This window comes from Sander lucioperca, chromosome 4, assembly GCF_008315115.2.
Source record: "Sander lucioperca isolate FBNREF2018 chromosome 4, SLUC_FBN_1.2, whole genome shotgun sequence".
Classification (NCBI taxonomy): domain Eukaryota; kingdom Metazoa; phylum Chordata; class Actinopteri; order Perciformes; family Percidae; genus Sander; species Sander lucioperca.
This window is the reverse complement of record NC_050176.1, coordinates 10199061-10222019: the sequence shown is the minus strand read 5'-3', so window position 1 is coordinate 10222019 and position 22959 is coordinate 10199061. Positions and strand designations below refer to the sequence as shown.

General features: G+C 39.0%; 1 protein-coding gene, 1 long non-coding RNA gene and 7 other non-coding genes across 18 annotated transcripts in view; 1 reads left to right on the top strand and 8 right to left on the bottom strand.

Moving 5' to 3' along the window:
• Positions 1-69: 69 nt before the first annotated feature.
• On the bottom strand, positions 70-285 carry LOC116043122. Its single transcript, XR_004103398.2, has one exon. It is a non-coding gene; the product is annotated as a small nucleolar RNA U3 (small nucleolar RNA).
• Positions 286-3438: 3153 nt separating this feature from the next.
• Positions 3439-3654, bottom strand: LOC118494987. Its single transcript, XR_004897271.1, has one exon. It is a non-coding gene; the product is annotated as a small nucleolar RNA U3 (small nucleolar RNA).
• An 849-nt stretch (positions 3655-4503) lies between these two features.
• LOC118494990 lies at positions 4504-4719 on the bottom strand. Its single transcript, XR_004897274.1, has one exon. It is a non-coding gene; the product is annotated as a small nucleolar RNA U3 (small nucleolar RNA).
• Positions 4720-8768: 4049 nt separating this feature from the next.
• LOC118494995 lies at positions 8769-8982 on the bottom strand. The gene has a single exon (XR_004897279.1). It is a non-coding gene; the product is annotated as a small nucleolar RNA U3 (small nucleolar RNA).
• A 2553-nt stretch (positions 8983-11535) lies between these two features.
• On the bottom strand, positions 11536-11751 carry LOC118494989. Its single transcript, XR_004897273.1, has one exon. It is a non-coding gene; the product is annotated as a small nucleolar RNA U3 (small nucleolar RNA).
• Positions 11752-14796: 3045 nt separating this feature from the next.
• On the bottom strand, positions 14797-15005 carry LOC118494993. The gene has a single exon (XR_004897277.1). It is a non-coding gene; the product is annotated as a small nucleolar RNA U3 (small nucleolar RNA).
• Positions 15006-15288: 283 nt separating this feature from the next.
• On the top strand, positions 15289-21694 carry LOC118494951. The gene is made up of 2 exons (XR_004897160.1): positions 15289-15324; positions 21347-21694. It is a non-coding gene; the product is annotated as an uncharacterized LOC118494951 (long non-coding RNA).
• On the bottom strand, positions 15832-16047 carry LOC118494992. Its single transcript, XR_004897276.1, has one exon. It is a non-coding gene; the product is annotated as a small nucleolar RNA U3 (small nucleolar RNA).
• micu3a (mitochondrial calcium uptake family, member 3a) overlaps positions 17457-22959 on the bottom strand; it is a 31858-nt gene continuing 26355 nt past the window's right edge. For 9 of the 10 annotated variants that reach the window (XM_036000779.1, XM_031289356.2, XM_036000775.1 and 6 more), the window contains 4 exons: positions 22350-22458; positions 22053-22210; positions 19720-19784; positions 17457-18937 (listed from right to left, as the gene is read on the bottom strand). In XM_036000779.1, coding sequence (XP_035856672.1) covers positions 18931-18937; positions 19720-19784; positions 22053-22210; positions 22350-22458 — 339 coding nt within the window. In that variant the 3' untranslated portion in view covers positions 17457-18930. Of the gene's footprint in view, positions 18938-19715; positions 19785-22052; positions 22211-22349; positions 22459-22959 lie in introns of those variants that run through there. The other variant, XM_031289359.2, reaches the window with a different exon arrangement.

Below are 22959 nucleotides of genomic sequence, written 5' to 3'. Positions count from 1 at the left end.
AAGAAATTTACTGCAAAGCGTCAAAGCTTGCACTTAGTTCAAGTTTAACTTACTTTAAACATACCAACAACCACTCTGATCATATTCTCTTCCTCAATGCTCCATGAAGAAGCAAAGAACAATCATCAATGACAGAGAACACATGAAGTAAATCATTACTCTCTGTCAGCTTCACGCTCAGGAAAGAACATCATGACTCATCATCGTGGGTAGCGAGACCAAACACTTTAGAAACACATTTCTCAAGTCAGAAACTATAGAAATGATCCCTGAAAGTATAGTCTTGTTTAGACTGAGGGTGAAAACTGCATCTCATTCACTGGATACTTACTGTCACTGAGGGTTCCTCTCTGCCATTAATAAACTCGTCCAGTCATGTGTGTTTTAGTGAATAACAGCATTGCACAGCCAATCACTGCTTGACTCTGACAGCACAGCTGTGATACAGAGATAAACACTGAGATAGAGGAAACACTTGTATGAAAGTAAGAAAGTGAGAAAAAAAGAAAGAAAGTGGATTTTGTTCATAGATTACAAATACTAAAATATGCCATAGGAACCATCATCAATAACAGAACAGATGAACTGAATCATTATTCAATGTCTGCTTCCCTCTCAGACAGCAGTATTAACACTCATTGTGGTCAGCAGATAATATATTTTTTTTTACAATAAATGCTCCATTAATTCATTTATAAGTATCCATACTAAAATATTTACCATATATTTCTGCAAGAAATCCAAGAGCAGTCATCAGTCGCAGTGAATATTTGGTATAAACTGAATTATTCTTCACTGTCCGCTTCTGCTCAGAAAGAAATATAATCAAATTATCATTGTGGTAAACAGTTGATAGATTTCAGATACCTTCAAGTAACCATGGCCACCCCTGCAACAACTATTTTTTTCATTTCTTAAACCCTTGCTTTTTAAAAAAGTGCAGTACAATGTCAACTGTGAATGACAATAACATGGCGTCATACTAGACCAAAGTAGAAAGTTAAAGTAGATTTCATGCTATTGGTAATCTACAACCCTGCTACTACCACTCTGATCATATTCCCCTCATCAATGCTCCATTACCACAGATCACATAGATCAGGGGTTCTCAACCTTTTGCAAGCTGGGCCCCCCCAAAGCTGGTTCATTGCAGTTGGGCCCCCCCTTCCCGGCGCCACCCCCACTACACCACCTTGCATAGATAGATAGATAGATAGATAGCCCTAGGCTAGGCTATTATTTTTAGGCCCACACTATTATTATTATTATTATTATTATTATTATTGTTATTATTATTATTATTATTATTATTATTATTATTATTATTGTTGTTGTTATTGTTATTGTTATTATTGTCATCAGTAGCGGTAGGTAGGCCTATTATCATTACTAGGCTATTGTTATAATTGGCAGTAGCACCAGACTTCTAATGTGAGCTTGCAGGCATTATTATTATTATTATTATTATTATCATGAGTAGTAGTAGGCCTATTATCATTACTAGGCTATTGCTATAATTGGGAATTGGCACCAGACCTCTGATATGAATTCATGCTTTATTACTGTTATTATTACTAGGCCTAACAGTAGGCATATCATCTGCATTTTTGACAGAAGCTTGCAGGTAGGCGATGTTAATGTGAGACCTGAGCCAGGTATGCTTCAATGTACCTTCAAAGCTTTTTTGCAGCTGGTGGTGCGTCGGTTGCCTTGTTGGTCCTCACTAGAAATCTCTCTATTTTTGTTTGGTTTTGAAATAATTTGGATGTGGATTAGTTGTGTTTTCAATAAGTTGAGGCTATGATGTAACGATGTGTGCGTGTGTGCAAGCCTGGACGCGGAGTGGTGTGTGTCTCCTCTCTGCAGGCTGGGACTGCTGCGCGAGGCTACTGAGAGACTGACCGCCTGTGAGCAGTGTTGCCAACTCTTTTCCAATGAAAGTCGCTAGCACCAGCTCCAAAAGTCGCTAAAAGTCGTTTGATGACGTCATACGCTCATTTGCATATTTTTGACGTCATTACGCAATCATTTGTATAAAGCTTAGTGGTTTTGTCAGCAAGGTAGATAAAAAGAAATAGAATTCTTTAGCCAAATAATCACAAATTCAATACATGAATTTATTTTACCTTATAATTATTACTTAGGTAGCCTATCTTTGAAGTAAAAAAATGTTATTCTACAAAGGGAGGGAAAAAGATCGATAAAGAATTCTCAAAGAAGGCTGGCTTGCCCAGGGCCAGGCCAGCTCAGCGGAGTCTTTCTCCCGTCGCGTCCCGCTGTCTCTCCTACCTACACCAGCACCCGCACACCCTGTCCCCCCCTCCCCTTCTAACTACCTGCACACTGTGCGCAGTGCTGCTACACATGAGGAGAGAGGGGAGAGGCTGCTCCTCTGTCACAGAACAGAAGGCGGCTACAGGAGAGAAATACCTTGCGTGCTCGCTGGACAATATTGGCGACTTTTCTACAGAAAGTCGCCAGATTTGTCGCTAGTCGCTTTTGAAAAAAAGTTGCTAAGGGGGTCTGAAAAGTCGCTAAATCTAGCGACAAAGTCGCTAAGTTGGCAACACTGCCTATGAGGGCTTTTGGACGGGGGAGGGGCTCACGGCAGCACCCGCTGCTCGTTGAGCACATAACTGCAGAGTGATACGTGTTTTCGAGTCTCCAAACACCACAAAAGTCTCCAATAACACCAGTTAAAGTCGCTAGATTTATCGCTAGTCACTTTTGACAAAAAAAAGTCGCCAGGAGGATGACTTGTTTTACAGTTGTGCGGAGGCTCCACACAGAGCTTTCTCCGTAGCCTACGTATGTGGCCTGATGTTTATACTTGTGCACTGGTGTGTGTGTGTGTGTGTGTGTGTGTGTGTGTGTGTGTGTGTGTGTGTGTGTGTGTGTGTGTGTGTGTGTGTGTGTGTGTGTGTGTGTGTGTGTGTGTGTGTGGTAGAGGGAGAAGTGAGAGAGTGACGGCGTTTAGCTTTAGAGCGAGTACCGACTCTAGAGTTATAGTGAGAGAAACAAAGTGTCTCCTCTGTTCTTTCTGACCACAGTGGGAAATCTGGAGCAGGAAAAGTTAATTATCTCCTTGAGTTCATGTTGTTTATGGAGAAGGAGAACCAGGAAATGAGTCGGGGAGGAAATGCAACGCTACCCAGCCACGACCGAGCGACGTGTAGTTACATTACATTACGTGATTTTTTTTTTTTTCCTCCCATCCTGTAGCCTACTCGCGCCCCCCCCAGGGGGGCGGGCCCCACCGGTTGAGAACCACTGACATAGATCATCTGTAAAATATCTGCCTGTCTTACACTCTCTAACCAACAGGTGGTATTGTGATCAAATGAAGCCTCAATAAATGAACACTTTTGTGAAGAAATTTACCGGAAAGCTTTAATACTTTGTCTTATCTCAGGTTTAACTTAGTTTAAACATAGAGCAACCACTCTGATCATATTCTCTTCTTCAATGCTCCATGAAGAAGCAAAGAACGGTCATCAATGACAGAGAGCATATGAAGTAAATCATTAATCTCTGTCAGCTTCACGCTCAGAAAAGAATATCACGACTCATCATCATGGTTAGCGAGACCAAACACTTTAGAAACACATTTCTCAAGTCAAGAACTATAGAAATGATCCCTGAAAGTATAGTCTTAATTAATGTAGGGGTGAAAAAAAGAGGCCATTCACAGAAGGATTATTCTCACTCATGGTTCCTCCCTGCCATCAACAAGCTCCTCCACTTGCTGCGTCTCGTCCAGTCATGTGTCATTTATTTAAATGAGCCAGCATAGCACAGCCAATCACTACATGACTCTTACAGCACAGCTGTTATGCAGGGAGTGCACATACGGGACAGAGAGCAGTACTGGGGTCAAGAAAACGCTTGTATAAAAGGGCTTTAGTAAGTAATAAGTAAGTCAGCGAGTAAGTAAGTTTGTAAATAGAAAATGTAATTAATTTAGTAAAAAAAGTTACACTGACAAATTTTGTCAAAGTTCTAAATACTGGCAACAGAAAAGGTTAATTTCTCTCACAGACTGAAAGAAGTCAGACAGGCTGCATTACATGTAAAGTCCCAGTTTACATTAAAGACAGCGTAAAATAAAAATGAGGATATTTATTGTAATTACATAACATGTCATACATGAAAGGGAACTAAATGGATAACACAGGTCCTGGTGCAGGTAATAAACGCACACAATTAAAAATATGACAACAGAGAAATAAAAATTTATATAAATATACATTTAAAATACTGTAATGTCTGTAACTAAGTGGCCAAGTGGGCACAAAGTGCAGCACTGCCCTGAGTAATATCAACAACCAAATTCATATTTAGCAGCAGTTGGTTCAGTTAATAGCACTGAAAGTATGAAGAGAAAGAGAAAGTAGCCTATGGTTTGATAATTATCTACTAACAAAATCTATAACTCTCTCTAAAGATTTTAATCTTAAGATTATGATTTCATCTATACATTATTTTTCAACACAGAACATGACTACCACTCTGACTATATTCCATTCCTCTATACTCCATAAAGAAACAAAGAACAATCATCAATGGCAGAGAGCATATGAAGTGAATCATTACTCTCTGTCAGCTTCACGCTCAGAAAGGAATATCACGACTCATCATCATGGGTAGCGAGACCAAACACTTTAGAAACACATTTCTCAAATCAAGAACTATAGAAATGATCCCTGAAAGTATAGTCTTAACAATTCTACGGCTGAAAAAAGCAAGTCATTCAAAGGACGATAATTCTCACTCATGGTTCGTCCTTGTCGTCACACAGGACCAAAACGAGCGGCTATTGAGTAGTAAACAGAGTATAACCGTAACAAAACCACGTCAATAAAACTTAAGTCTAAACTGTTAATTTAATGTTAACTAGTGAGCTGAACTGAATGTTAAGACGTGTTTCAGTTTAGTGAGTGGGACTACTACAGTCGGAGCTCCGGTCAAGCTCTGAATGACTCGGTGAACTCATCTTTTGAACAAATCTTTTTAGTGAACTGATCCTAGTGATGAAGTACACTGTAAAGAACAACTTTCCCCATCACTACTAATTTATCTCACTGACTGGAAGAAGTCAGCCAGGCTGTATAGAACCAGTTTACAATTAAGACACTGTAAAACTTTAGTGATGTTACGTTCTGTCCCGAGGCTTCAGAGCGCGTGTCGAGGAATCCCGAAAGTTTTCTGTGAAGCGCGTCCGTAACACATCACTGGTTTAGGAACTAGTTCCAATCTACACAGTTTTATTATACACCCATGATCTACGTGAGCACATTCACTGCCCTCTGCCTGGTTAAACCACTGCCACTTTTCATTTTAGAATACTAATATGCTATTACTATATTATGACCAAAGAATTGATTTAAACATGTTTTATAGCCGCATTACTATCAAGGAAATCCGTTTATTATACAATTATGTTAATATCATATCACCAGAAAATACACACTATATTCTTATAAATGTATTATGTGGAAATTGAGTTTTTCTTCATCGTTATTTCTAAGTCTTTACTAGCGCAAAATACAGTCAAAAACAGTCTCTGGCTACATTCAGACTGCAGGCAAAAGTGGCCCAAATCCGATCACGAACTCTGTGTTTGAGCTATGTTACTGGTTACTGGGTTGCACAGCGTTTGGCGTTCGACTGCTCATGACTGTTTTCCAAGATGGCGCCCGCATGTAAACATGATCGCTACTGTCTTTATAATCTATCTTTTTAATAAACTGTCTGTACACTTACAAAGTTCTCAATAATTCGGTTTACATGTAGGGACCCTCATTATGCTACCGTTGGTGGTGCTATTTTGAGCCTTGTTAGTGGTATAAAACAGCGATTTACCATGTGCCCCGAAAGCTAGCGTTAGCAGCTAACCACCGGTTTGCGCTACCTTGTTTCAAGCTAGAGACACATTTGATTAGCATGAAAACATGTCCCAGAGAATGTTTGACTCGGTACACATATGTTATTAACCCCTAGGTTCATTTTGCGCCAGAATTGTCCTTTAAGACTTGCGGTGCGAACAGTGTATCACATAGATCATCTGTAAAATATCTGCCTGTTTTACACTCTTTGACCAACACATGGTATTGTAAGCAAATTAAGCCTCGATAAACTAATACTTTGAGGAGCATCTCGCTGCAGTCTGCGGGAAGCACATCCAAGTCAGTCTATTTTTTACCTACGTTGTCTCCCCATACGCTCGAACGGACCAAGACGGTAGCAAAGCTGATATATAGCCTCTTGTTTCACATTAGATGACAGAAACTGATGTAAGCTAAACACAAACGACATTTCATGCAACAACAGTGAACTGTAATTGGGCCCGTGTACTTTTTCGTTCATTTGATTTCCGACTTTGAAACGAAAAGAGTGGTTCAGAAATAACGTAAGACTGCTCCGGTGAAAGCCTCGTTTTCATGAGCTTCTGGGGCTAGCTGCTAGCTAGCTCGGAAGCTACATCTGATGGCAGGCAGGTTGCTAATTAGCCAATGCTAAAAAGTATGGAAGTAGCCTACTAGTTTCCCCTGCTTTCTATCAATATTCCTCAGTATTTGTCTTTTGGTGTAGTTTCCTAACACGCTCATAGACATGTAAATAAACTCCTTGCGTGCTAGCTAAGTCAACGGTCAACACCTTTTATATTGTAATGTGAAAGCTCAGGCTGCGTTAGCTTCAGCTAAACCACAGCCGCAACTTGCACTGCCCCGTTAAAACTTCAACCCTCGGATATAACGGTAATCACGTAGCAATTTTACTGTATCTAAACATCTGTATGTGTGTTTGACCTTTTGAAATACTTAGATTAGGTGTGTTACTGTGCAGGTAATATCCGAGGAGCATCTCGCATGATTGTGAATTCTACACGAACCAGACTGAGAGACCATTTAAAGACTCAGGAACCCTTTGCAGGTGTTTTGGATTAATTAGCTGATTAGAGTGGGACACTTTGAGCCTAAAATATTGAACCTTTTCACAATATTCAAATTTTCTGAGGGTTTTCATAAACTGTAAGCCATAGTCATCAAAATGATAACAAATACAGGCTTGAAATATCTCGCTTTGCATGTAATAAGTCTATATAATTAGTTTTACCTTTTAAGTTGAATTACTGAAATAAATGAACTTTTGCACAATATTCTAATTTTTCGAGTTTCATCTGTATGCTTCTGGTTCACCTGTTAAGTGTTAAAGCAAAATCGCCCCTTTGTACATTTGGTTGTGACTGAATTCTTGCTGTTAATATGAAAGTCCATAACGAAACAACACACCATTCTACTTTTGAGGGCTAAATTAAATGAAATATGGCACGTTTTCCGTTTAAACACATTATCATCAATATTAACAAGGTTTAAAATGACCCATTTTTCAAATTTGGATATCATTTCAAAATCAGAAATCAGTAGTAACTACATGAAAACTTCACTGTTGCATGAAATGTCGTTTGTGTTTAGCCTACATCATCAGTTTCTATCTAATGTGAATCAAGAGGCTATATCAGCTTCGCTACCAGGCTGTCATTATTTTTTTTTTTTTTTGTCTTCAAAAAACTTTATTATTCAAGTACAGATCCATAAACACATTGAAAACATGAAATGCATACATACATACACGAAAAAAGGGCGCATTAAATTTTCATTAAAGAGTTTATAAGGCATTGTAAATGTTCAGAGTCCGGATGGCTTTCTTATTTGTCAGTCCTTTTTTAAAGTTTTAAAATATAATTTCATGTCATTTTTAAATTGGGGACTAGCCTATTCGGTTTTCTTTCAGATTATTTACATTTATAGATAAAAAATTTTCAAATAAAATTAAAAGATTTAAAATAAAAAACATGGCATTTAGCCAAATAATTTTCTTCATAGTAAAAAAATTCTACCAGGCTGTCTTGGTCATGGATGTATTAATGGCGCGTTCATGCCACCTCGGAATAACAGGGACCGCCCCCCGTGATTACGTTGTTTTTCCGACTACCAGTGTTCACATGGTTAGGATGGTCGTGATGCGTATTCTTCTTCTTCTGTTATATTGGCATTTGGCATAACAACTTGTTGCATGACTGCCACCAACTGTTGGCCGTAGCCTAGAGCATCAGGTGTGTGAACACCTGGTGAAAACATGGAGGCCACAATAATTTGCTGCTGTTTTCTTATGCGAGCATACAAACAGCACATCGTCAGGTGTTTGTGTTATCTGCAGGACAACGAACAGGAAAGGACACGGATAATGTGTTGTTTTTTTTTTTATACATAGGCTTATTTCTGAATAATTTGAAATATGTTATGTCTGTGTATGTTTCTCAGCAGAGGCATTTGTCCACAATAAACAGTTTATTGTCATTGAAATATGTTCAGTGAACCAAAGTCGCCTACATCAAACATCAGTTGTCAACAACGCGTCACCAACTGGGAAACTCGGTTAGCAAAATCTGGCCCGAGTTTCCCACCTCTGATTCCCACAGGAAGGGACGTGAATGATGACGTTTTCACTCGGAAAAAAACGTTTTTCCGATGTCCATTAACGCACGGAAAGAGAACGGTCTTGGTCCGTTAGAGCATATGGGGAATGACATAAGCAAAAAAAAAAAAATGGCTGACTTGGATGTGGGCAGGGCTTGATGTCAAGCCCCACCTTCCCACAGACTGCAGCGAGATATACTTGAATACTTTTGCTGTTGAATTTGCTTAAAAGTATTAAATCACCATCACTACCTAGTTCAGCTTTAACTTACTTTAAACATACCAACAACCACTCTGATCACATTCTCTTCCTCAATGCTCCATGAAGAAGCAAAGAACGATCATCAATGACAGAGAGCATATGAAGGGAATCATTACTCTCTGTCAGCTTCACGCTCAGAAAAGAATATCACGACTAATCATCGTGGGTTGCGAGACCAAACACTTTAGAAACACATTTCTCAAGTCAGAGACTATAGAAATGATCCCTGAAACAAGCCCCCAGGAAGAGCGTCGAGTCTAAAAGCCACCATGGGTTTAGCGGATATCGGTGGTACTGCACCCCATGGCCCAGAAAGACTTTTCACATAGACTTTGCATGGTGAAAGAAACGTCTATATTTCAGCGGATAATTTGTTTCTGGGTATATCAACTTACCAGCCCGAACACTGAAAGGGTCCTTGTTTAAAACGTTACTTTTTTAACATTTTTAACATTCCCTAGAAGCGAATCCAGAATTATTAAATTTGGCATGATGAACGCGCATAGTGGACGCGAGCAGAGCCGCGGGGCTGCGCCCGCCCGCTCACATGACTGTTCTCCCTAGCTCATGTAGCTAGCTGTAATAATGGATATAGCTAATGGTTGTAATTCACCATGTGTTCTATGAATACGTCCATGGTATTATCTTATGAAGTTATGATACATCCGAGGGATGTATGTAGCTGCTGTAAAGCCTGTTAGCTACGTGGATGTAACGTCAATAGCGTTTCCCAAACTGGCGGGCTATCGGCTAGCTAGCTAGTTGCTAACATCAGGGGTAGCTAGCATGGCTGTATTAAGATCTGTACATAGCTAGCTATATGCCTACATAACGTTACTACAGACATAGTGATTACATCGCCTTGGTTCTCTCTTATGATACATCCGAGGGCTGTATGCTGTAAAGCTTGTAACGTGGATGACAGCTGAAGCCATGGATGAGCTTTGTTCACGAAACTGCAGGCTAACAGCTAGCTAGCACTAGTTAGTAGGTAGCTAGCTAGTAGCACAACATAATTATTAAATCTCCTTGGTTGTCTAGCTAAATACAGTGAGGAAAATAAGTATTTGAACACCCTGCTATTTTGCAAGTTCTCCCGCTTAGAAATCATGGAGGGGTCTGAAATTGTCATCGTAGGTGCATGTCCACTGTGAGATACATAATTTAAAAAAAAATCCAGAAATCACAATGTATGATTTTTTAACTATTTATTTGTATGATACAGCTGCAAATAAGTATTTGAACACCTGAGAAAATCAATGTTAATATTTGGTACAGTAGCCTTTCTTTGCAATTACAGAGGTCAAACGTTTCCTGTAGTTTTTCACCAGGTTTGCACACACTGCAGGAGGGATTTTGGCCCACTCCTCCACACAGATCTTCTCTAGATCAGTCAGGTTTCTGGGCTGTCGCTGAGAAACACGGAGTTTGAGCTCCCTCCAAAGATTCTCTATTGGGTTTAGGTCTGGAGACTGCCTAGGCCACGCCAGAACCTTGATATGCTTCTTACAGAGCCACTCCTTGGTTATCCTGGCTGTGTGCTTCGGGTCATTGTCATGTTGGAAGACCCAGCCTCGACACATCTTCAATGCTCTAACTGAGGGAAGGAGGTTGTTCCCCAAAATCTCGCAATACATGGCCCCGGTCATCCTCTCCTTAATACAGTGCAGTCGCCCTGTCCCATGTGCAGAAAAACACCCCCAAAGCATGATGCTACCACCCCCATGCTTCACAGTAGGGATGGTGTTTTTGGGATGGTACTCATCATTCTTCTTCCTCCAAACACGGTTAGTGGAATTATGACCAAAAAGTTCTATTTTGGTCTCATCTGACCACATGACTTTCTCCCATGACTCCTCTGGATCATCCAAATGGTCATTGGCAAACTTAAGACGGGCCTTGACATGTGCTGGTTTGAGCAGGGGAACCTTCCGTGCCATGCATGAGTTCAAACCATGATGTCTTAGTGTATTACCAACAGTAACCTTGGAAACGGTGGTCCCATCTCTTTTCAGGTCATTGACCAGCTCCTCCCGTGTAGTTCTGGGCTGATTTCTCACCTTTCTTAGGATCATTGAGACCCCACGAGGTGAGATCTTGCATGGAGCCCCAGTCCGAGGGAGACTGACAGTCATGTTTAGCTTCTTCCATTTTCTAATGATTGCTCCAACAGTGGACCTTTTTTCACCAAGCTGCTTGGCAATTTCCCCGTAGCCCTTTCCAGCCTTGTGGAGGTGTACAATTTTGTCTCTAGTGTCTTTGGACAGCTCTTTGGTCTTGGCCATGTTAGTAGTTGGTCTTACTGATTGTATGGGGTGGACAGGTGTCTTTATGCAGCTAACGACCTCAAACAGGTGCATCTAATTTAGGATAATAAATGGAGTGGAGGTGGACATTTTAAAGGCAGACTAACAGGTCTTTGAGGATCAGAATTCTAGCTGATAGACAGGTGTTCAAATACTTATTTGCAGCTGTATCATACAAATAAATAGTTAATAGGATTTTTTTTTTTAGATTATGTCTCTCACAGTGGACATGCACCTACGATGACAATTTCAGACCCCTCCATGATTTCTAAGTGGGAGAACTTGCAAAATAGCAGGGTGTTCAAATACTTATTTTCCTCACTGTAGATCATCTGTAAAATATCTACCTGTTTTACACTCTCTGACCAACAGGTGGTATTGTGATCAAATGAAGCCTCAATAAATGAACACTTTTGTGAAGAAATTCACTGCAAAGCTTCAATGCTTGCGCTTAGTTCAGGTGCAACGTACTTTAAACAGATCAACAACCACTCCGATCATATTCTCTTCCTCAATGCTCCATGAAGAAGCAAAGAACAATCATCAATGACAGAGAACATATGAAGTAACTCATTACTCTCTATCAGCTTCACGCTCAGAAAGGAATATCACGACTCATCATCGTGGTTAGCGAGACCAAACACTTTAGAAACACATTTCTCAAGTCAAGAACTATAGAAATGATCCCTGAAAGTATAGCCTTGTCTAGATTGAGGGTGAAAACTGCATCTCATTCACTGGATACTTACTGTCACTGAGGGTTCCTCTCTGCCATTAATAAACTCGTCCAGTCATGTGTGTTTTTGTGAATAACAGCATTGCACAGCCAATCACTGCTTGACTCTGACAGCACAGCTGTGATACAGAGATAAACACTGAGATAGAGGAAACAATTGTATGAAAGTAAGAAAAAAGAAAGAAAGTGGATTTTGTTCAAAGATTACAAATATTAAAACACGCCATAGGAACCATCATCTATAACAGAACAGATGAATTGAGTCATTATTCAATGTCTGCTTCCCTCTCAGACAGCAGTATTAACACTCATGTCAATGACAGCAAGCAGTGAGTCAGCCCATCCCAGTTGACTACCTCAGCTTTGTTGATTGCTGGACCATGCTAAGCAGGCCAAGTGCTGCAGGTATGAGAACAGCCCACGTCATTGTGGTCAGCAGGTAATAGATTTTTTTTGTAATAATTTTTATTAAACAATAAATGCTGCCTTAATTCATACTAAAATATATTTCTGCAAACCCAGTGATCATATCCAAATCTTCATAGTTACAAAATAATGCCAAGAGCAGTCATCAGTCGCAGTGAATATTTGGTATGAACTGAACTGCTTCAACTCAGAAATAAATATAATCAAACTAGAAAATTCCGGAAGAAATTTTGACAGTGTGCCTTTACTCTGCTGTTTGACATGTCCTGTAAAGAAAGGACAACACAGCCTACAGTAAAGAGTCTTTATGATAGGAGCCTAGGAGGTGTGTGTGTAAGAAGTTGTTGCTATGGTGATTTCCACAGTGAGGGAGGGGGAGACAGTATCTTCCATGGGTCAAACATGTCCATTTAATGATAAGTATATCTCTTAAGTTTGTTCTGTAAATCAAAACGGTGGGTCCAAACAGCAAAAAATATTATCATCACAAGAAACATAAAGGTCTGGGGAACGCATCGATGTGGTTTTTATGTTTATGGTGTCAAATATATGCGACACAGAGCAGGTAACAAACAGGGAACCGCCTGCGTACTTCCAGATATTTAATTTCATTGTTTCTATCGGCAGTTGGTGTGAAGAGAGCCAAAAGTTTAGGTCCGGTAGATTCCATAAGAAGACCAATATGTAGATTAAATTAGATTATCAGTCACTCTTTGTCTCAATAATTCTGTTTCAGCCTACTTATTTTCTACAATAAATGCTCCAGTCATTTATTTGCATTAAAACTGGTTCTTAACATATCTGGAGTTGAACGACCAAGCTCTTCATTCACAGACCAAAGGATGGTTGAACCTGCTGCATTCAGACTTTAGCCACAGTTTCAACCTCCACACCTGAGTAAAGTGGAAAAAACTTAAATGAAGACATGCCAATCAAGCACAGCCTGTAATGGCCACACAGTCTGATTAGTCAAGTGAAAACACCTGTGTGAGTGTAACATGGATGTGTAGAGATGGGCTTCCAAACAATGCACCTTTCTGACATTTTGACATGTCACAGTAGGAAAAGCATGTTACAAATAAAAATGAATTATGGCTCAACTCCATTTACATTTTTACAAAAGAAATAAGACACTACAAAGTCAGAAAAGTAGGTGCTGATCTTTGAGGTTGGTAGAACCCTTTCAAATAACCTTGTCCACCACCGACAAGACAAATATTTCAAGACTGGCACAAATTATGTTAAAAAAAGAAAGCTTGACACAATTTTTTGTTATGTTCATTCATTTTTTTCACATATGTGCTGTGAGCTGAACTGAATGTTAAGACGTGTTTCAGTTTAGTGAGGGACTACTACAGTCGAGCTCCGTCAAGCTCTGAATGACTCGGTGAACTCATCTTTTGAACAAATCTTTTTAGTGAACTGATCCTAGTGATGAAGTACACTGTAAGAACAACTTTCCCCATCACTACTAATTTATCTCACTGACTGGAAGAAGTCACCAGGCTGTAAAGAACCAGTTTACAATTAAGACACTGTAAACTTTAGTGATGTTACGTTCTGTCCCGAGGCTTCAGAGCGCGTGTCGAGAATCCCGAAGTTTTCTGTGAAGCGCGTCCGTAACACATCACTGGTTTAGGAACTAGTTCCAATCTACACAGTTTTATTATACCCCATGATCTACGTGAGCACATTCACTGCCCTCTGCCTGGTTAAACCACTGCCACTTTTCATTTTAGAATACTATATGCTATTACTATATTATGACCAAAGAATTGATTTAAACACGTTTTATAGCTGCAGTACTATCAAGGAAATCCGTTTATTATAGGGTTATGTTAATCATATCACCAGAAATACACACTATATTCTTATAAATGTATTATGTGGAAATTGAGTTTTTCTTCATCGTTATTTCTAAGTCTTTACTAGCGCAAAACAGTCAAAAACAGTCTCTGTGTGGCCCAAATCCAAACACGAACTCTGTGTTTGAGCTATGTTACTGGTTACTGGGTTGAACAGCGTTCAGCGTTCGACTGCTCATGACTGTTTTCCAAGATGGCGCCCGCATGTAACATGATCGCTACTGTCTTTATAATCTATCTTTTTAATAACTGTCTGTACACTTACAAAGTTCTCAATAATTCGGTTTACATGTAGGGACCCTCATTATGCTACCGTTGGTGGTGCTATTTTGAGCCTTGTTATGGTATAAACAGCGATTTACCATGTGCCCCGAAAGCTAGCGTTAGCAGCTAACCACCGGTTTGCGCTAGCTTGTTTCAAGCTAGAGACACATTTGATTAGCATGAAAACATGTCCCAGAGAACGTTCGACTCTGTACACATATGTTATTAACCCCTAGGTTCATTTTGCGCCAGAATTGTCCTTTAAGACTTGCTGCGAACAGTGTATCACATAGATCATCTGTAAAATATCTGCCTGTTTTACACTCTTTGACCAACACGTGGTATTATAAGCAAATTAAGCCTTGATAAACTAATACTTTTGCTATTTAATCTGCTGAAAAGCTTAAATCACCATCACTACATAGTTCAGGTTTAACTTACTTTTAACACACCAACTACCACTCTGATCATATTCCATTCCTTATGCTCCATGAAGAAGCAAAGAACGGTCATCAATGACAGAGAGCATAGAAGTAAATCATTACTCTCTGTCCTTCACGCTCAGAAAGAATATCACGACTCATCATCGTGGTAGCGAGACCAAACACTTTAGAAACACATTTCTCAAGTCAAGACTATAGAAATGATCCCTGAAAGTATAGTCTTAATTAATGTAGGGGTGAAAAAAGAGGCCATTCACAGAAGGATTATTCTCACTCATGGTTCCTCCCTGCCATCAACAAGCTCCTCCACTTGCTGCGTCTCGTCCAGTCATGTGTCATTTATGTAAATGAGCCAGCATAGCACAGCCAATCACTGCATGACTCTTACAGCACAGCTGTTATGCAGGGAGTGCACATACGGGACAGAGAGCAGTACTGGGGTCAAGAAAATGCTTGTATAAAAGGTCTTTAGTAAGTAATAAGTAAGTCAGCGAGTAAGTAAGTTTGTAAATAAAAAAAAAGTAATTAAGTTAGTAAAAAAAGTTACACTGACAAATTTGGTCAAAGTTCTAAATACTGGCAACAGAAAAGGTTAATTTCTCTCACAGACTGAAAGAAGTCAGACAGGCTGCATTACATGTAAAGTCCCAGTTTACATTAAAGACAGCGTAAAATAAAAATGAGGATATTTATTGTAATTACATAACATGTCATACATGAAAGGGAACTAAATGGAGAACACAGGTCCTGGTGCAGGTAATAAACGCACACAATTAAAAATATGACAGCAGATAAATAAAAAAATATATATACATATACATTTAAAAGGCTGTATGGTCTGTAACTAAGTGACCAAGTGGGCACAAAGTGCAGCACTGCCCTGAACAACATCAACAACGAAGTTCATAGTTAACAGCAACTGGTTCAGTTAATAGCACTAAAAGTCAGAAAATAATTTAAGGTTTGATAATTATCTACTAACCGAAGGTATAATTTTTCCTAAATATTATGATATTTCCTACACATTATTTTTAACATAGAACATGACTACCACTCTGACCATATTCCTTCCCTCATTGCTCCATAAAGAAGCAAAGAACGATCATCAATGACAGAGAGCATATGAAGTGAATCATTACTCTCTGTCAGCTTCACGCTCAGAAAAGAATATCACTACTCATCATCGTGGGTAGCGAGACCAAACACTTTAGAAACACATTTCTCAAGTCAAGAACTATAGAAATGATCCCTGAAAGTATAGTCTTAACAATTCTACGGCTGAAAAAAGCAAGTCATTCAAAGGACGATAACTCTCACTCATGGTTCGTCCTTGTCGTCACACAGGACCAAAACGAGCGGCTATTGAGTAGTAAACAGAGTATAACCGTAACAAAACCATGTCAATAAAACTTAAGTCCAAACTGTTAATAACGCTGTTGATTTAATGGTAAAGTCCAATTCAATAAAACCCACAATGCTTTGCGAACTGAGTCACAGACGTCCGTGCATTTTCTATATTTGTTTATTTATTAAAGAAATGTACGAGGTAAAAACGTTACAACTGACCGGGCTGTTTGGACAATTAACAACATGACAACATAGACGAGGCTTAAAATATTAAAAGTAGTGAAGTTTGGGTTTACACGAGATAGTGTTCAAGCAAAACGGTGCGTTGTTTGTAATGTTCCTGACAGAAACCTAGCAATGAAATAGAGTTCCGCTTACAACCGCTACGCCAGAGCCACATCCTTTTAAGGGGTTTCAGATGCGTCAATTTATAAAATGTAAATGCTGACAACAGCCAAAATAAAACGGGTCTACAACAGTTAAAAGCGACATTGTGTCGAAAACTGTGCATACCCTGCATTCATTTTTACCGTTTAACATACCGCTCCTGCTTTTTTCTGTTTAACCAGCAGTTGCTTTCCTGCGGCATACGAGGGCAGCATTTCATTAGATAACGTAATAACTTCATCGACGAAAGCTCAGATTTACCAATAACTGTTAGAAACATTGGAAAATACCATAGCCTGCATAAGGAAAATACACTATCACCAAGATGGACAGGATATTATTAAGTTGTAAAGGTTATAAATTATGACAACTTACTAACAACACATTTCAAACTTTCTAGAAAAGCTGATTATTTACTTACACGTTAGTTAGCGTTACCACGGGTCTTACGTTGAATACTGAGGCCAGGTGAGATTACGTTAATTTCTTTCGCTTCTGTAGTTCGATAAACTACAGATACTATTAAGCAAACACAAATAAAATGGAAAGAACGCAACAGTTACGTTAGTAAACGGGTGACAGCCCCCCCTATTTATAGTAATGTCTGTACCATAGACTGTTAATATTAATAGTCTATGGTCTGTATGCATTAACCGCTAACGTTAGCCAATTTAGTTAGCTAGCATTTTCACCATCAGTGCTAAATGCCCCACAACCTCCTCTATGTGTCAACTAACCTTTTCTTGACGCCTCATTAGTGGCATTGTGACATCCAACTTACCGATGTAGTTCGTAGCTGTGGGGCTGCAGCATACATGTTTTATCTCCCATGAATGTTCAGTTTTAACGCAAAAATCAGGTGTAGCATGTCTGTCTTCTTCAATTAAAAAGTGGTTGCGTTTCGTTGCGCATGCTCAGTGAATACCACGGATTTCGCATGTATTCTTAAAATAGTTTATTCATGCATGAACATTAATCCACCAGGTCCACTGAGGTGACCAATACATTAATTATTGCAACATGATGAGAATAATTTACATTATGAGGAGTAACATTCCATTTTTTTCATGTCTAGAGTTCCTTAATTTCGATATATTCAAAAAATATTCCATATTTCACACCAAGACATTCAAAAATAAAATTTAAATGATTTCTAATATATTACAACATTAAAGATTGGGTGATAATCACAGACAGTATGCCTACATATAATGCAATCAATGCACATGTTTTTCTGTTACTGTTAAAAGCTCCATAGTGCTAAAAAAAAATTTCGGATGACAAAGGGAATGGAAAGAAGGCACCTATGTGGACATCTATGTCATATATAGACATATATTGTCATACATGCAACTAAGACACAAAACAGGTTCAAGACATGTCAAATATTGAAATTACAATACAATTACTAGATTACAAAATCCCATCCGATGTCAAATCCAGGTCAAATAAATCGGTGCTGTAGTTATATTAGGATAATATAGCATCCTTACTGTAGCAATAGTGTTTATATACTCTCTTAGTGCAAAGCATCACATCAACTGGCTAGATGAGATCAAACAAAATGTAAGTAAAAAAAGACAGATAATTATAAAGAGGTGAAGACAATACATATTAACATGTTCGTTCATTCCCACAATTTCAGTCTTCTGCTATATATTAACTAACATTACTGTTAGTTAATTACATTAGTTTTTTTAATACTGTTGTGCTCTTTAAGTTGTTACAGTTTGTAGTGCAGCAGTTCAGCTAATTATTATTACCTAAAAAGGCATATATATATAGTTTTAATTAGTAATGGGAAATGTCGTTCATTAAGTGAAAATATAATTTGGCTGGTAGAACTTTAAACATGCTGTAACTTGCTTAGTTATAGCTATATATTATTGTTATAAAATTTTTTTCATAGCTTTTAAAAAAGGTAGATTTATCCAAAATAGAAATAATCATTAGTTGCAGTTCTACTGACTGTTGAGGAGGTGCCATGCTTGGAGATTAAAGTCATAGTCTAATCTTCGTTATATACACTGTAAATCGTAATGTACTTTGGCATCAGATCAAGACGGCTGAGAAAACAGGAACCAGAACAGGAGATATGTTGCTCATTATCATCATACAGTGATACAGAGTGTCAGTCAGCCGTGTGCAGGCATGCTTGTAGTTATTGTAGTTGCTTTGGAAGTGGAATGGAGATCTGCCCTTAAAAACACAATGTTAACCCACGCCACTGGCTATAAAAGTCAGAGCTCAAGTTTTACTTTATGCCATCATCACACTTTTTCCTTCATGTTTTTTTCTGCCTTCTTTCTCCCTCCTCCTCTACAGCTTCTCTGTGTACCTCTTCCAGAGCTGGTGCACTTGTCTTCTGGCCCCAGAGCGAACACAGGCGGAGAAGGAGGTGTGGTGTCGGCCCTTCACCTGGTAAACACAGAGCAAAGGGAGGCACAGTCATTCTGGTAGCCAGAAGTCAATTCTTTTAACTGTGAGTTATACTACAGCTACAGTGATAAGAAAATATTCCAGTCACAATGAGATAGACATTCAGGGGTGTATATTTCTCATCTCATCCTATTTGATGGACTAAAAGTGCTGAAGTGATGGGAAAAGGTTTTCAAAAGCTCAACAATACTTTGCATCATTTTGAGCTGTCCAGACATTATGGATTCTCCAAAATGAAGACATTGAGGAACCCACTGTTGCAACTATGTACACATAGTGGCACACCTTGATGAATGTACAATATGATGAACAAATCTAGACATGGCATGTATTTCTTAACAAAGTGTAGATAATTATTGAGACATTTAGCTAGCGAAGTGAAAAAGCCATTTAGCATGTAACAGGTCATTTTACTGTTATGAAGTGGTTACCACCTGACCTAACTCAAATGTACGCATGCTTTAATGCAGTAGGACCAGGCACTGAGTCAAGATTAAGGTTTACCGGGTGGGTGAGAGATATTAGTGAGGTTTATAGTCATATTGGTAATATTGCTATTGATACAAGTCATATCCAGGTCAAATGGTTGAAAGTCAAAGAGGAAAAGTGAGGAGTTTTATTGTGTCTGATGTTGTTGTTACTTCCTGATATGCGATTAAATATGTTTTCAAAAAATGACAGCTCAAGATATGAAATATAAAAAAAATAAAATGATGAAAACAATGAACATTATGAACCAACGTTCTGTTGTTGGTGGTACTTATCTGCCTGCCAGCTCCCTCTTCAGACAGGATTTAAAAGATGTGGCGCGCTCCAGAGATTTATAGCCCTGAGAGGTCAGTGGATAGACACCATGGCAGAGAAAAAGAGGAAAGGAAAAAGAAGGGAAAGAAATAAAGAGAGAGGGGGGGTGTCGTTACAGAGAGGTTGGAATGATGGGAGCACAGATGAGTGTGGCAGAAAGAGAGGAGATTAAGGATGCAAGCAAAGCAGAGAGAGAGAGAGGGGGATAAAGAGAGAACACTGTTAATAAGCCATTGACTGTGAGTCAGAGATAGCATCCAAAGAAGCCCATAAGGTCATACACATGTATGGTGTAAGGTATCACTGATGTGCAATGTTAGTGATGTTTGTGGCATATTAGGCAAACTGTAAGCTTGTAACAACCTGACATCTCATGTACAGTATGTGTTTCACTTCTGTTGTCAATGAGGCTCTGGACGGTAGTATGATACACAATGCACCACTAGAGGGGAGTGTCCCTCCGTGGGAACAACACTATGAAGTCGCTCAAGGTGATTTCCAGTTCAGTTGGAGTTTTTCATCATTTCAAGGAAATTCATTGATGTTGTTACCAGCTTCTTCCTAGAAGCTGTCACCTGACATGGCCAAGATTTAACCCTCAGAAAAAACACACAACCATGTCAACATTACTGTAAGATGTCTTTGAATCCCTGTTTAATTGAAATGTTACGTCTTTTATCAGCCATATGTTTAATGAACGCTCATAAGCTTAATGTATTGTATGGATCTTATTCTATGCAGTTTAATATTTGCAGACGCCAGTGTACATGTTACCTATGGTATTTTCAAATTCCTTTTTTCTTGTGACTCCATTTTGGCCACATTATTCATTTCCTGTAATTACTTGAGTTCGTTTGCAAAGGCAAAAGGGCAATAATAGCCTTTGTTGTTTTAAAAACCCTTTTACAATGAATGGAAACAACCTTTTCAACAACAGGCGGTCCAGTTTTCATAGAGACTATTCTTCATCGCACCAACAAAGCCCCTTTTTACAAAAACAACTGTAAGATTGCTGCATTCATGCTGTGATTTCCCCTGTTCAAATTATTCACTCCTGTCCAAATACTGTTTGGAAAATACTCTTGTATAATATACTTGTTATTTGTTCCCTCCTGTGTTTGAATTTTCCATCCCTTCTGTTCCAAACAAATTCCTCAGAATAAAATACGCCACTGTCTGCTGTAACAGGAGTGGTCACTGCATGTACTATTGTCACCTATCAGTTAATATCAGTTTAAGTGTACGCTATATTTTCAATATCTTCACCGCTTTACCCTTTCCTTTTCACCCCACCCGCACTATATCCCTCTGAAGTTCTTGTTCTATAGCCTTTACTCTGGCTCACAAAAGGTATCCTCTTGTCTCCACAGTGATCAGCATTTTGTCGTTGCTGTCACAATCACTGTTTTTTTTATTTTCTTGTATTTGTTGTCTCTTCCATAACCCGCTGAAAGTCTGACCCAAACCGCTGATCTGTGGCATCTATGGTAATACAATGTGTTGTACAGTTGCGCTTCTGGGTAGGGATATGGAAGTTTTACAGTTAAGAAAATGTAGTGTCGATCATTGTGGCCTGTTCCTGGGGAGCTATCACGGAATTGAGGGTGGAAGTGGTCTGGGTGCAATACAGGGATCTGTTTATTGGACTACCTCAACCTCACATTGGACAATGAATGGACACGCAGCAGTGTTTTGGTTGTCTCCTGGAAAGACTGCTTAACATGTCGTGCATGGTCTAATTTTTCTTGTCATGGACTGTCTATTCTATTGTATTTATTTATTTATTTATTTATTTTTTTAAGTATAATTCTATCCTTATTATCTTATTTTAGTGCCCTCACTCTGATATTTAATTATCAACACAATACAGTTGTGTATTTTAATTTTGCCTCTGTTTGTTTGCTGTAAAAATTAAAACTCAATAAAGTTTGAGTCTGAAGAAAATGTAGTGTCAAAGGAAAGACCTGTCTGACAGCAAGGTAAAGCAGTAAAATATTCTAAATGCAGCGTACACTTAAACAGATATTGTTTGTTTCAGCATTTTGACAGCTTACTGTAAGTTCAAACAGTAAATCTCAATCATCCCCATGTAGGACTGCTCTAGCCTCTGTGCGGGGATCAAAAAAATCTCACTTGTCTTCATGTCCTTCTTGCTGTGACTGGCTGTCATTTTATCTCCTCTTAGTCTCTTTAAAGTGGAGTCGTGTTATTTGAACCACAGATCATTTTAAGTCAAACAGTTTAAAGCCTGAGAGCACTTTTTCTCAACGAACAACGCCCTTTTGTTCCTCACCCTGCCTCCCCTGTGCAGCCGATCCTTCATTATTCCAATGAACTCCTTATAGGAGAGCTGGTCATCATGATCCACGTCAAAGATCTTGAAGATGGTGTGTACAAGGTGACGTGTCAGCTTCAGCCCAGTGGCCACATACACCGCTCGTGCGAACTCATCTGGAAGGAGAGAGTAAAAACAATTCTGATCATTTCGGCCACTTTTTGTACACCGAGCTAGAAGAAAAGACACACCACCTGTGTGTGTTAGCAGAGACCCTGGTGGCTGTAGCCACAGCTGCCACTGCTCTCTTCCTACCTTGTCCAATGGAGCGGGAAGCAAAATTGTACATCTGCATGGCAATGGCAAAGTCCTCGAGGTTGTTGAGAAACTGGAAGAATGATCTGAACTCATCAAAAGTGATTCCCTGAAATACCAGAAAAAACATGTGAACCAGCCCGGAAAATGACTTCAGGGAGAAGTATTGACGAAATATTGATGAAAATGTCGTTTTCTGGAGAAAAGAAAAAGAAGCTCAAAAAATGAGAGTAATGAGTGTTTCAGCACAGACTGCCATCCAAAGGGACCTTGACAGACGTGCATACAGCATTCAATGAGGCATGTTGTCTGAAACATTACTTAACCAAAATAAAAGAAAACAGCTGACCATAACTCACACTATCAACCAATAACAGAGATTTCATGAAATAGTCCTATTAATGACATAAAAGGTCATTAATGACAGGATTTTGTGTGCATGATATGGACATTTCCAAACCTTCTTGCAGTGTTTCATAACCCTAAAATAGTTGCATACATTACAGTAATAATGCTGAAGCCATTCAACAAGGAGCCGTAACCGCCTCATGCTCTTTGCTGCGAAACAAGATCAAATTTATGGCGGCTAGATTAATAACAGACGGTACGG